The sequence below is a fragment of the Rhinatrema bivittatum genome, chromosome 13 (assembly GCF_901001135.1).
Source record: "Rhinatrema bivittatum chromosome 13, aRhiBiv1.1, whole genome shotgun sequence".
NCBI classification, from domain to species: domain Eukaryota; kingdom Metazoa; phylum Chordata; class Amphibia; order Gymnophiona; family Rhinatrematidae; genus Rhinatrema; species Rhinatrema bivittatum.
In genome coordinates this window covers 70,355,480-70,368,250 of record NC_042627.1, presented here as the reverse complement: position 1 = coordinate 70,368,250, position 12,771 = coordinate 70,355,480, and the positions used below count along the sequence as shown (strand labels likewise).

General features: G+C 43.6%; 1 protein-coding gene across 1 annotated transcript in view; it reads left to right on the top strand.

Moving 5' to 3' along the window:
* AGBL1 (ATP/GTP binding protein like 1) overlaps positions 1-12,517 on the top strand; it is a 712,193-nt gene extending 699,676 nt beyond the window's left edge. Inside the window, exon 23 of the mRNA XM_029574654.1 lies at positions 11,568-12,517. Coding sequence (XP_029430514.1) covers position 11,568 — 1 coding nt within the window. The 3' untranslated portion in view covers positions 11,569-12,517. The remainder of the gene's footprint in view (positions 1-11,567) is intronic.
* The last annotated feature ends 254 nt before the right edge of the window (positions 12,518-12,771 follow it).

The window sequence follows — 12,771 nt, the reverse complement described above, 5'->3', positions numbered from 1 at the left end:
ATGCATAATTAAAGCCCAGGAAAATGTCTCCTTTATGGAACCATAGAAGCGCAGAATATGATGGCAGATAAAGAGCATGCAGCCCATCCACAACTTCTTCTCAGCTTCAAAGTCTCTTCCTTTCTCTCCTGAGGTCTTATCCCATGCTTTCTTGAATTCTAATCCAGACTCTGCTCCATTTATCCCCTTAGTTTACTTCAGTTTTTACCTCCTTTTGCCCTCATCCCATGATCCCTCATTCCAGAGCCTCCTTTCCATTGAAAGAGGCCCTGCCTCCTGTGCATTCATTCCTTGTAGGTGCTTAAATATCGGCGGTATCTCCTCTTTCCCGTCTTTCCTGCAGGGTGTACATACTTTAGATATTTAAGTCTGCCCCTAGATGCTTTACGATGAAGAACGTTGACCTTTTTAAGTGCTGCCTTCTGGACTGACTGTGTCCAGTTCATATTCTCCAGAACCGTACACAGCACCCTCAATGAGGTCTTAACACAGATATAAAGAGAGGCAATTTCACCTCCCCTTCCCAACTGGCTATTCCTCTCCCTATGTACCCAGGCATCCTTCAGTCTGTTATTGTCACTTATCTACCTATTTGGCCACCTTAAGATCATCAAATATGATCAACCCAGGTCCTGCTGCTATTCTGCACACAGAAGAATTTCATCCTCCATACTGCAATTCAAATACACGACCCTGCATTTTTTATAATTAAATCTTAGTTGCCAGACTAGACCATTCCTCAAGCTTCAATAGATTCCTTTTCCACTCCTTCCAGGGTGTCTTACCTTTTACAAAAATGAAACTCAAGTGAAAAAAAAGCAAAGGAAAAAAATTCAGGGAGGGAGGTAATTTTCAGAGCGTATATATGGTCTAGGTGGGGCATGGGTATTCCAGGAAATATGAATTAAACCAGTGCATAAGTATTTGCGTGCACGCTGGGGTCCGTACCCCTGTAACTTTACTTATTTATTTATTTTTATTTATTTAACATTTTTTATACACCGCAGTTCTAGTAACAATGTTACTAATAGAGATGTGAATCGTGTCCTCGATCGTCTTAACGATCGATTTCGGCTGGGAGGGGGAGGGAATCGTATTGTTGCCGTTTGGGGGGGTAAAATATCGTGAAAAATCGTAAAATCGTGAGCCGGCACATTAAAACCCCCTAAAACCCACCCCGACCCTTTAAATTAAATCTCCCACCCTCCCGAACCCCCCCCCCAAATGACTTAAATAACCTGGGTGTCCAGCGGCGGTCCGGAACGGCAGCGGTCCGGAACGGGCTCCTGCTATTGAATCTTGTTGTCTTCAGCCGGCGCCATTTTCCAAAATGGCGCCGAAAAATGGCGGCGGCCATAGACCAACACGATTCCACGGCAGGAGGTCCTTCCAGACCCCCGCTGGACTTTTGGCAAGTCTTGTGGGGGTCAGGAGGCCCCCCCCAAGCTGGCCAAAAGTTCCTGGAGGTCCAGCGGGGGTCAGGGAGCGATTTCCCGCCGCAAATCGTTTTCCGTACGGAAAATGGCGCCGGCAGGAGATCGACTGCAGGAGGTCGTTCAGCGAGGCGCCGGAACCCTCGCTGAACGACCTCCTGCAGTCGATCTCCTGCCAGCGCCATTTTCCATATGGAAAATGATTCGCGGCGGGAAATCGCTCCCTGACCCCCGCTGGACCTCCAGGAACTTTTGGCCAGCTTGGAGGGGGCCTCCTGACCTCCACAAGACTTGCCAAAAGTCCAGCGGGGGTCCGGAAGGACCTCCTGCCGTGGAATCGTGTTGGTCTATGGCCGCCGCCATTTTTCGGCGCCATTTTGGAAAATGGCGCCGGCTGAAGACAACAAGATTCAATAGCAGGAGCCCGTTCCGGACCGCTGCCGTTCCAGACCGCCGCTGGACACCCAGGTTATTTAAGTTATTTGGGGGGGGGGGTTCGGGAGGGTGGGAGATTTAATTTAAAGGGTCGGGGTGGGTTTTAGGGGGTTTTAATGTGCCGGCTCACGATTCTAACGATTTATAACGATAAATCGTTAGAATCTCTATTGTATTGTGTTCCATAACGGTTTAAGACGATATTAAAATTATCGGACGATAATTTTAATCGTCGAAAAACGATTCACATCCCTAGTTACTAATCACTTCGGTTTACAAGTAACTGTGGGATGACATAACATATGAGTGTCTTACAGATAACAGGAAGTAAGAACTGGGATTTGGTTAGGATAAATATAAATAACATTGAACAGGATATGATATAACATTTTGAACAATGAATCTAACATAATTAGCGCTTTGATAATCAAGTAGCAGTCCTGTGATGTGTCAGCAGTCTTAGGGGGGATGTGGTGTATATGAATTCTTGATTACTTAGGCAGTTGGACATATGATGAGAAGATCATGTAGTGATGGTGATATTACAGTTCCAATCATACGAAGGCTTGGGAGAAAAGCCAGGTCTTGAGTCTTTTTTTGAAGTTTATTGGGCATTATTTGCCATCCAAAGCCTACTTCTGCTTTGGATGGCGAGTAACTCATAAAACAAAAAAACCAAGGCAAGTTAGTGAGGTTTTAAGGGTTGGGGCTAAAAGTGTTAAAGGGAGGCTTATTAACTAGGAGGGTTAGGAAGTCCTATCCTTTAACTGGGCAAACTGGCAATTGCGTCAGCGCACGTATGTACCAAAATCCCCCCACTTATGCGGTAGAGGTGGCATTTACGCGCACATCCATATAAAATTGCACACACGTAGGCGTGTGCAACCTGTTTTATATCATGCATGCATCTATGTGCATATGTTATAAAGTGGCCACGTCCATTGGCACGAGCCGGCAAAATGCATGCGCGCCCCAGTGAATGCTGCTTCATTTTTTAGGACATACTATTTCTAAATAGTTTACACTCAAAGGAAACGAAACCGACCTTAACTAAAATGCATTTCCTAACTCTTAAGATATTGGTTGATATTATTTTCTATCCACATTAGAAGTATACTTCTCAGCCATGCATGCCTCATTAAAACATGGAGAAAATTGAATTCATGACAACAAATTTATACAATTTACAACCAACAGAGTAAAAAGCAAAAGCTTATTAGGGGGTTTGCCTAGTTAGACTCTACTATTTTCTCTCTGTACAGCTAAGGATCGAGATGACTAGCAATAACAGGGTAAAAAGAGACATGCTTTGGCATGTACTTCCTACAGTAGTGTTTCCCACCCGTCTCTTGGAGGCACACCTCATCAGTCATGATAGCCATAATCAATATGAATGGCATAGATTTGCATACATTGGGTCTCAATGTATGTGAATCTATCTCATGCATATTCATTGTGGTAAGTATAAGCAAACGCCCCTCAGTCAGCCATTTATTCACAATTAATTTTATGTACACTCATATGTAGTATTCTTAAGACCCTTAACAATAGTACAAAGGGCAAGGATCTAACTGTGAATGCATAGACTTAAGTTTACCAATCACTGACTTTGGGGGTCATTTTTCAAAGTGATCGCGTGTGAACACTAAAAAGGGGCGGCATCAAGACCGAAACAGGAGTCGGGGCGGCACCGGGGCAGACGCCGCGAAGACAGCGTGGACGGCGAAAAGGTAAGGAGCCTTTTCGCTGCCTATTTCGTGCCCAATAGCACCACCTTTTATGATGGTGCTATTGGGCTACAACTTTGCCAGAGAGAAAAAAAAAAGCAAAGAATTGTAACGTGTTCTAACCTTAAATCTCTTTGTAGTGTGTAATCCCAGCACCCTGAGTTCAAGCTTTTTCATAGCTCTGATTTTTCATTCTAAAACTCATAAAAGATCCGTCTTCACTGCAATAGGAATTCATATCTTCTCTTTCAGACAAAAGATGATAAAGCCATCAGGTTAAAATGCACAAATTGCACACTTCAGTAAAACAGAAGGCAGAAAACCCTGCAGTCCTGAGTCCAAAAAATGTTGTTTTCTTTCCCCCCAGTAAAGATTTATGTTTGTTTTTTACCTCATTCACCTTAAACAAAATCTTTTCAATGACTCACTTATTTTATGTCTGAAAACACAATACTTTGCTTTCTTTTAGTCTACTTGGTGCCTTGTGATTTTTTTTATATTGTATTCAGTTATATATAAGTCGCTTTGTAACTGGTTTTCAGTGTATTCAGCAAAACTTTGTTTGTATTGCTATTTTAGAACAATTCTAAATATTAGTATTTATTACTTGTGATTTTATTTGTATTGATTCTCATTTTGTCTTGTCTGTGCCTTGAGTGGAAAAGTGCACCATAAACTCCTTCGTCCTTTCCTACCTGCTTAAAAACACAAAATCTCCATGGACTGGAAATCAGGGAAATAATTCACTTATGGCAGAAGCTCCTAGAGGACAGCCGGTTTAGCAGATAATTAATGCAAATGGGGGAAAATCCATAATTTCTTCTGAAGTTCAAAATTCCCACAAGGTTTTGGGGGTTTCATACCAACCAGCCATATTGAAGTCGAATGGATTTCAAGTTGGCCGGCAAGTCTGAGCGAGTGTCTCCGCTTTTGTGTCAAGCCGTCACCGCAGGCCTCCGGAAGATTTCATCGCCTGACCAGGTAACTGCTTTGGGAGCTTTGCAGATCCACTAAAAAGTTTTGTTACCTCTGCTTGGAAAACTCCATTGGATTTCCCCAGTGCGCCTGGAGGGGGGTGGGGAAATCCAATGTATTTTTCTTAATGAGCTCAAATGATGCTATAATCTTGCCTGGGTCATAGCGCACATCTTTTATAATCTCTTTGCAATGCATGCGTGCATTTGCCCTTTTGACCGGTTCTTCTACTGTAAAAAGATATGAAACACGCTGTACTTTTTCATGGACTTTGAGGGCAAGTTTAGAAAGCCATTTATCCACGTCAATGGCTATTTATCTGGGTGAATAGACTATCTGAAAGATGGCCACCCTGCAAGCAGGTAAAAGTATATGCGTAGCTCCACAACACGTATTCCTTTCTCCACACCTCTTTGGAGGTGTTCCTAGGGCAGTGTTAGGATGGGCGAGGCAACGATGTGCATAATTTTGTATTTTCACAAGTACAAGAAATATCCCCAGGCAAAGCAGGTGCAAAGCTCTGCAGGCACTTTTTCTTGCCGGTATTTCTTCCTCTTTGAAAACCGCTGCACAGTCTGGTGGTTAATATACCCTCACACAGTTTTGGAACTTGTTTGCCACCCCCCCCCCCCTCCCATTGTGTGCAGTATTTCTGAGGCCTCTCAAAGTCAGGCTTTCTCCTCTTCAGATTCTGCATTTGCACTTGCATCCTCTTTCTTTGGCAGAGCGTGCACGTTAGCAATTATTCTAGAGGAAAGAAAAGAAGGCGATAAAGAAAAGAAAAAAGATACAATTTTGCACACTCCCTAAATGGTCCCTAAGATGTTAAATTTTAAACAGGTGTGCGGGCGCCCTTGTACACGCATTTTCCAATTCACGTCCAGCTCACGTCCATTTTATAACATAAGCGCTTATACGCACTCGTTATAAAATAGCTTGGATGCCATGTACATGTGCGCGCAATTTTAAATGGACGCATGCATGTGCACGCAGATGCCGCTTCTACTGCGTGAGGGAATTTCATAAGGGGGTGCGTGCCAATGCCATTTGCCATTTTCCTAGTTTGTTCCCAGATCGCCGAGTTAAGGAATAGGATTTCCAAAACCTCCCTTTTATAGTCGCCTTTTCCCCACGTTAGCCCCAACCCTTACAACCTCGCTGATTAGTCTAGATGTCTTGTTTTAATAGTTCCACGCTATCCATAGCAGAAGTAAATGTACGCGGCAGAGGACCCTGGCATGCACAAGGCCATTGTAAGTATTTGCATGCAGATTGCTTGGCAAGGCCCGATATGCCCAGACCCCATCCAAATCAAGTCCATGCTCCGTCCTTTTTTTACCCTTGTGCGTACAGTGGGAGATACGCACGTCCATGGGCAGCTTATAAAATCCGCTCGGCACATGCCAGCCCAACTCGTGCTCGTATCTCTCAGTTTTGGCACGCGCAGGGCTTTTAAAATTTGCTTTTAAGTCAGGAAAGAAAATTTGGATGTCAGGAAACACAGAATAAAGAAAAAAAAATGAAAGCAGTTAAGCACACCATACAGATCTAATACAACAATAATCTGAGACGCACTGAAACGTTTATGTTATATTTGCCGTGCATTCAGGGGCTCTTCATTCTACACTTCCACCCTGGATGACACTTTAGAAGTCAAGAAAATGTTTTAGCTTACAGAAACGGACTTATTATTTATCAAAATTAATTAAGCACTGGCGTAGGGCCTGCAGAAAACATTTTAAAACACAGATACTCTGATGCTGATATTCAAAAAGCTGCTGAGCAGGTACTAACCAGTAGGGATGTGCAGGATCAGGGTAAGTGACGTACACCTCCCCAGCCGTGGTCTCCTCCTACATCGAGACCAGCAACAGAGAAGCCTGCCAGCACATGTATCAGTCCAGTAGTGAGCAAAATGATCCATAGAGGCCTGGGAAAGTAAAACGGGTAGTGTGGGGGCTCCTGAGAGTGAGCATTTACCTTTCCTTCATGTTGCACAATCACAAGAATAGCAAGCAAAGGGAAAAAGGATCAGGGCTTGACATGGATGCTCCGTTCAACACAATCATATCTTGAATCAACCTTTTCATCCTCTTTCTCCCAGTCTCACTCTTTTTAGCTTCTGTGCAAGCCTGTTTAATGCAGACGACTTATGCTTGTTTTTAGGCAGGAAATTGTTGTTACATATTGGTAGGGCTAAAGATTTGGGGGATTATTTTGTTGGCAAGGTTCAAAGCCCAACTGGGACAGCAGCTCCGATTTCCTTCTGGTTCCAAAAGTGGAAGGAAGTCTAGCAGCTTAGAGGCCCAGCTGAGCTCTGAATCTTGCCCAAAAATAATCCCAAATCAACTAGCCCCCATAGATTAACCAGAAAAAGACAGCGACCTCTCCCATTCCCCGCATAAAGCACAGAAAGCTAAATTAATGCTTTGCATCAATTGTTTTATTTTTTCCAGCCTGCAAAGAATTATTCTGAAATCAGTCATCTTGGATAAAGTTATGTAGTTGCAAGCCTAGTCCACTTGAATGCATGGAAATACAGATCAAACAATATAAGGTTATACCTTTTTATTGGACTAAATTAATATATTTCTTGGCTGGCTTTTGGGAGCTATACAACCAGGGTTGCCAACTGCCTGTAGCTTTACAGGCTGCCTGTAAAATAGTCCCAAAATGGACCTGTTTGTAAGATCTGTAAATATCTTTGGACAGCCCGTAAATTTGCTGGTGGTTGGCAGCCATGACTGCATCTCTCTTCTGGTTCTCTCTGCACAATTAAGCTGTGAAATGTGTTGCCAGAGGATGTTATCAAGGCTGATAGTATAAATGAGGTTTAAAATAGGTTTGGAAAAGATTCAGGACAGGTCCATTAACAATTATTATTAGTCAGTTAGATGTAGTGGTCACTACCTCTAACTTAGGGGATTGAGCTACAGGGAATGGATCTCCCTATTAGGATCTGCCGGGTAACTACCAGTTGGCCAACTGAGACAGGATGCTGGACTCGATAGACTGTTGCTTTTATCCAGCATGGCATTTTTAATATTCTTGGGGGGGGGGGGGGGGGGGTTTATGTTCTTACATTTTCAAGTTACCAAAGTTGTGTTTAGTGTGAGCTGGGAGTGAAAGGAGTGAGGGGTGGAATCCTGGAATGGCACAGTGCATGGGAAGAGATAGATGTGGGTCAGGAGCACAGGAGAATCGGGTGCATCTGCCCCTCAGTTGGAGGGGAGTAGCCTGCTCAGTTTACCCTCCTAGATCCTCCCTCCATTCTCTGAGGGGGAGCCCTTACCCCCTGCTCAGCTGTTAGTTAAATTATTTCTCAGTAGGTTTGCAACTCTGCATACCCTACCCTCTTCATCAAGTCAAAGCAGAATTAGCAACTAAAGGCCAAGGAGGACGTTGCCTTACGACACAGGCGATTCATAGTTTGCTTACAAACTGAAGTGGGGGAGTGGGTGATGTGTTTGCAGAGTGGTGAGAAGGCTGACAGGGAGTCATGATTATGTCTGATAAGGGGTGAGGAATCCCACATACCCATTAAGGTCTTTTAATTTGGTATCGATATGTCTGACCATCTTAATTTTGAAATTCCCATATTCCCACAACGTTCCAGATTCACCTTTTAATTCCCTGACCATTAAGGCAGTGATCTGGCCCTGAAAAATGGCCCCCACCACTGAGACATTGCTTTCAGTTCCAGATAAGGGGAATTTATTCATGCTCTGCTTCTAGATGGCCATTTTCAAAAGCCATTTAACTGATTTAAGTAGTGATTTACCTGGGTAAGTAGCCAGTTTGAAAGTCTTCCTCCCTCAGTCTGGTTGGATGCAGATACAGGGTTCCAGTTTAGCCAGATTGGGGTGAGGGGAAGTGGAATCCTTGGAGTGGTTTTATTTATTTATTTGTTTTTTTGGGTGGGTTCTGTAAATTATGCTCACAGACTGAAGTTTCATATGTTATTTACCATTGAAATATTGCCCGCACTAAAAACAGATGCACAGGGAAAGTGGACAGGTACATTCCCTTTGAAATTTGGGGCAAGGTCCATGGGTAAAGCAAATGTGCAGACTTTGCTGCAAGGCAGGCAATTTAAAGGTTTTACCTTAAATGTAAGGCTGACTAGACCTCACTATGTATATTATAAGTGAAAACTTCCAGGAACAGGAGATCCCCTGGGTGTAGGGCTTGCAGTGAGTGATAGTCGGGGTCCATGCCCTACAGGGTGGGCTATTTGTCTAAATCTAGAAAGATGACTCCACAAGTCACTGAGAGAAGTCATCGACCAGAGGAGCAAGTGAGGGTGCTCTCCAGGTTTCTGGAAGAAGATAAGCAGATCGCCTTTCTTTTTCTTGAGATACTGGGTTGCTCTTTCATTGAGTTGCAGCGGGTTCCGGGATGGAGTTAGATGCCAGCAGTGCTTCGGAAGGCCCTTGACCCTAGTGCATGGAATAAGGAATGATTGTCTATGAGATGGAAGGCACCAACCAGGTATTTCTGGTGCTCCAAGGGAGAGAAGAGGGCTGTCTAGGCTTCAGCCAGGCTACTGAAGGATAAAAAGACTGGGTGGGAACAAAGGAAAGTCCCAACTTTCCTGCCACATTGCTCAAGCCGCCTGAGAAAATGTATTTCTATGTTTGTGGAATATTACATCTCCACAAACTATTTTCTATTGCTGAATACTTTCTATTTTTGTCTCTAGTAAATCTCATTTCTGTTTTGGAGCAACACTCTTTGCATCTGGACTATGTATGTAATGAGAGCTTGAGATTTGATCCCCATGAGGTCTTGCAGCACACGAAATATGACGAGGGATGGCTAAGCTACGTGGATATTCAGCGGCACGGCTATGCCACTGAATATTTGTGTAGAAGTAGCTACTTAGCCGGATAAGTTGTATCTGTTTAGACCTGATATTGACCAGCTAAGTCTAAATATTGCTATTTAACCGAATAAGTCATCCGGCTAAGTATCACCGCCCCAATCCGCCGACTGCCCATCCACAAAGAGATAGCTGGATAAGTCACATCCCGCTATCTGCCATCAATATCCCTAATTATACCTAATTCCCATCACAGCCTCACTTCCTTTCTCAGTGCTTACCACTGTAGTTGCCTCTGCCTTTTATTTAAGCAATAAAATAATTCAGATGCTTTGCATGAAATAAGGTGACCCTCTCCCATAAACTCTGGTTGCTTTATTTTGCCCAGTAGTGGAGACTGTGCATATCTTGGTTGCATTCTCATTTGATCCAGCTTAATCCATGACCCACCCTGAGAGCCATCTGTCTTTGCAGTCTAAATTCAAATTCACAAGCATCCCTCTTTCTTGAATACCCATCAGCTAAGAAGAATCACCACAGGCAAAAAAATGTTGCCTCTGACCTTTCAAGGTGTTAGTAGCTTGCTTTTTGATTAAATTTAATGGAAAGACATAATGTCAGAAAGAGAAAAAGGCTAAAAAACCCAAGGTTGTTATACATTTGGAAATGTGGATTGTTATTCAAAGCCAACCTCAGATGAGATAGAAAGCTATTCTTATGTACACATGAAGCCTATACTAGCGGCCTTATTGCATATTTCACATAATTATAGTTAGGAGAACTGTATAGAAAATTTTTTAATAACTTATCACATATTCACATAGAATACAGTGGAGCACATAGTAATAATATTTTTCATAAAAGCAATTCACTATAGTATATTACATAATACAGCAGTGGTTCTCAACCCTGTCCTGGGGACCCCCCCCAGCCAGTCGGGTTTTCAGGATATCCACAATGAATATGCATGAGAGAAAATTTGCATGCACTGCCTCCATAACATGCAAATTTTCTCTCATGCATATTCATTGTGGATATCCTGAAAACCCGACTGGCTGGGGGGGGTCCCCAGGACAGGGTTGAGAACCACTGTAATACAGTCTTTTCCCACTTTGCATGTTTCGGAAACCCTGAAAAACATATTAGATACATGATGCATGAGGAAAAATATATAATTATTTAGAGCATGTTCGTAGTTGTTTCTAACTTTCTTTCAATGTAGCTATAAATTACATATGTCTTTTTTTGCAATGATAATTAACCCTTGGAACAGTTGTAATGTCTTCATCAATGTTTGCTGTCTACCTATTTATCATTGAGGTATAAAAGGCTGGAAAGAAATTCATTATAATAACGTTTTGACAAGAGAAGGGCGATCCAAAAATTTGTGATCCATAGATCATGGCTAAGATTCTCACAACCAGACGTCTGTGATTTTCCTGGAGATTGCTAGCCATGGGGAAAGGGGTCGACGGGAAGCAACATGCAGCCAGATAACTAAAAAACCTAATCGGCTATGTTTGAGTATAACCTTTTTGGTTGGACCACTTGATATAAACCTGTCAATTTATACACATTCATCTGCACATAAAACATACTTTTGATGTGTATAAATGGGCAGATTTAGATCACTTGGTCCAACAAAAACAGGTGTGTGTGATTTACCAGCCTCTGTAAACTTGAATGAACAGATGTAATGTTTGACTGGATGCAGACATTACTGCAAGCAGCCGCACTCACCACAAATAGTCACTGGCCCCCTCCCGATGCCACCCCTGCTCCGGTGCGGCTGGGATGCCACCACACCGATCCTGGTCTGGGCCTCTCTAAGCTCACATGCGCACCACATAGCGTCTTTTAAAGACTCCGCGGCAAGAACTCTCTTCTGGCACTTTCCGATGATGTCAGTCAGCCTGGGGGATATTAGGATCAGTTGTCCAACTAATCCTTGCCTCAGCAACAGGTTCTTCTGCAGCCTTGCGGTGCAAATTGCTTCCTTATCCGCCTTGCCTCACTGCCTTCTCTACACTGTCTTGTTGCCTTGCCTGGCTTGCTCATTCTGTCCCTGCTCTGACTATTGTCCTGCTGGTTCCTCCCGAGTCCTGGTCCTCAGTGTTGGTCTTGCTTTGTCTTGCCTGTCTTGGTCTGATTACCTGGTTTTGACCTCTGTTTCAGATTCTGACTACTCTCCTGGATTGCCGCCTACCCTGATCCCAGCTTGGACCCAGATACTGATTGCCCGCTGCCTGTTCTGACCTTGGCCTGGACCCAGATAATGCCTGCTCACTGCCTGCCCTGACCTTGGCTTTGACCTGGATACTATCTACTTGTTGCCAGCCCTGACCACTGCCCACATCTTGAATTCATCTGACCACTCCCTATGGGACTTTTGACTAAGCCCTGCTGGCCCCTGAAATCCAAAAGCTCAACCTGCAGGGAATGGGTCTGGTATAGGTGAAGTTCGTTCTCCAGTCCCAGTAAGAATGTGTCCACTAGCTGCCGGCGTGGCCTAGTGGGTTCGCCTGCTAGGCTGTGTCAACCGCGTCACAGCCCAAGGGCTCACAACCCATGACAACGGAGATCGATTTTCATTTTAGATACAGTCACTCCTAGAGGGTTAAATAGTGACCTGGTGTACGCTAATATGAGTGCGACCGTTTATTTTATTTTATTATATCTAGTCACTCATGAAGCCTCATTAGTCACGGACCATGTCCACTGTGTTTTTCAGCCCCATAAATGAAGAGTGGTAAAGGATCTCATGCCTTTCAAGATGTCTGGTAGTGGCGAGTCTGGACCAGGAGTTTAGAGAGTTACAGAAGATGCTGAGAATTGGCAAATAGCCCCCTAAGGAGCCTCAAAACATAGCCGGTGTTGGGACTTGTTTGTTTTAGAACATGAGATCAGGGAGAGAAAGCTAAGTATTTTCATCTTCGTTTCTGTACAAACTGGCCATGGCTTGGGTCTGGGACTGGCCGATGCCACTTTGTACAGAATTTATTAGCGATGGTGCCAGCCTCGGAATTCTGGCGCTATTTCTAACCATAGCACCAGAGGGGGTAAGAGTGAACAGAGATTGCTCCTGCCCAGTTAAAAAAGGAAACCTATATTAAGAGGAGTCTAGGAATGGGGCAAGGGAGATGGGAGGGGCGGCTTGGGAAGGGTTTTGTTTTTTTTTGTCCCTTTGACGGGTCCAACTTTTCATTTTGTTTTGGCTAATTTTCCATTTATTTTGTTTGTTGGTTCCTTTTTTTTTTTCCTTTTCATTTTAAATACATGAAAAGAAACAAAACAAATGAAAACCAAAACCCAAACAAACATTGAAAAAATGTCTGTGCACACCCCTGTTAATTATTCTTGCCACTTTCAGTTCAAAAGG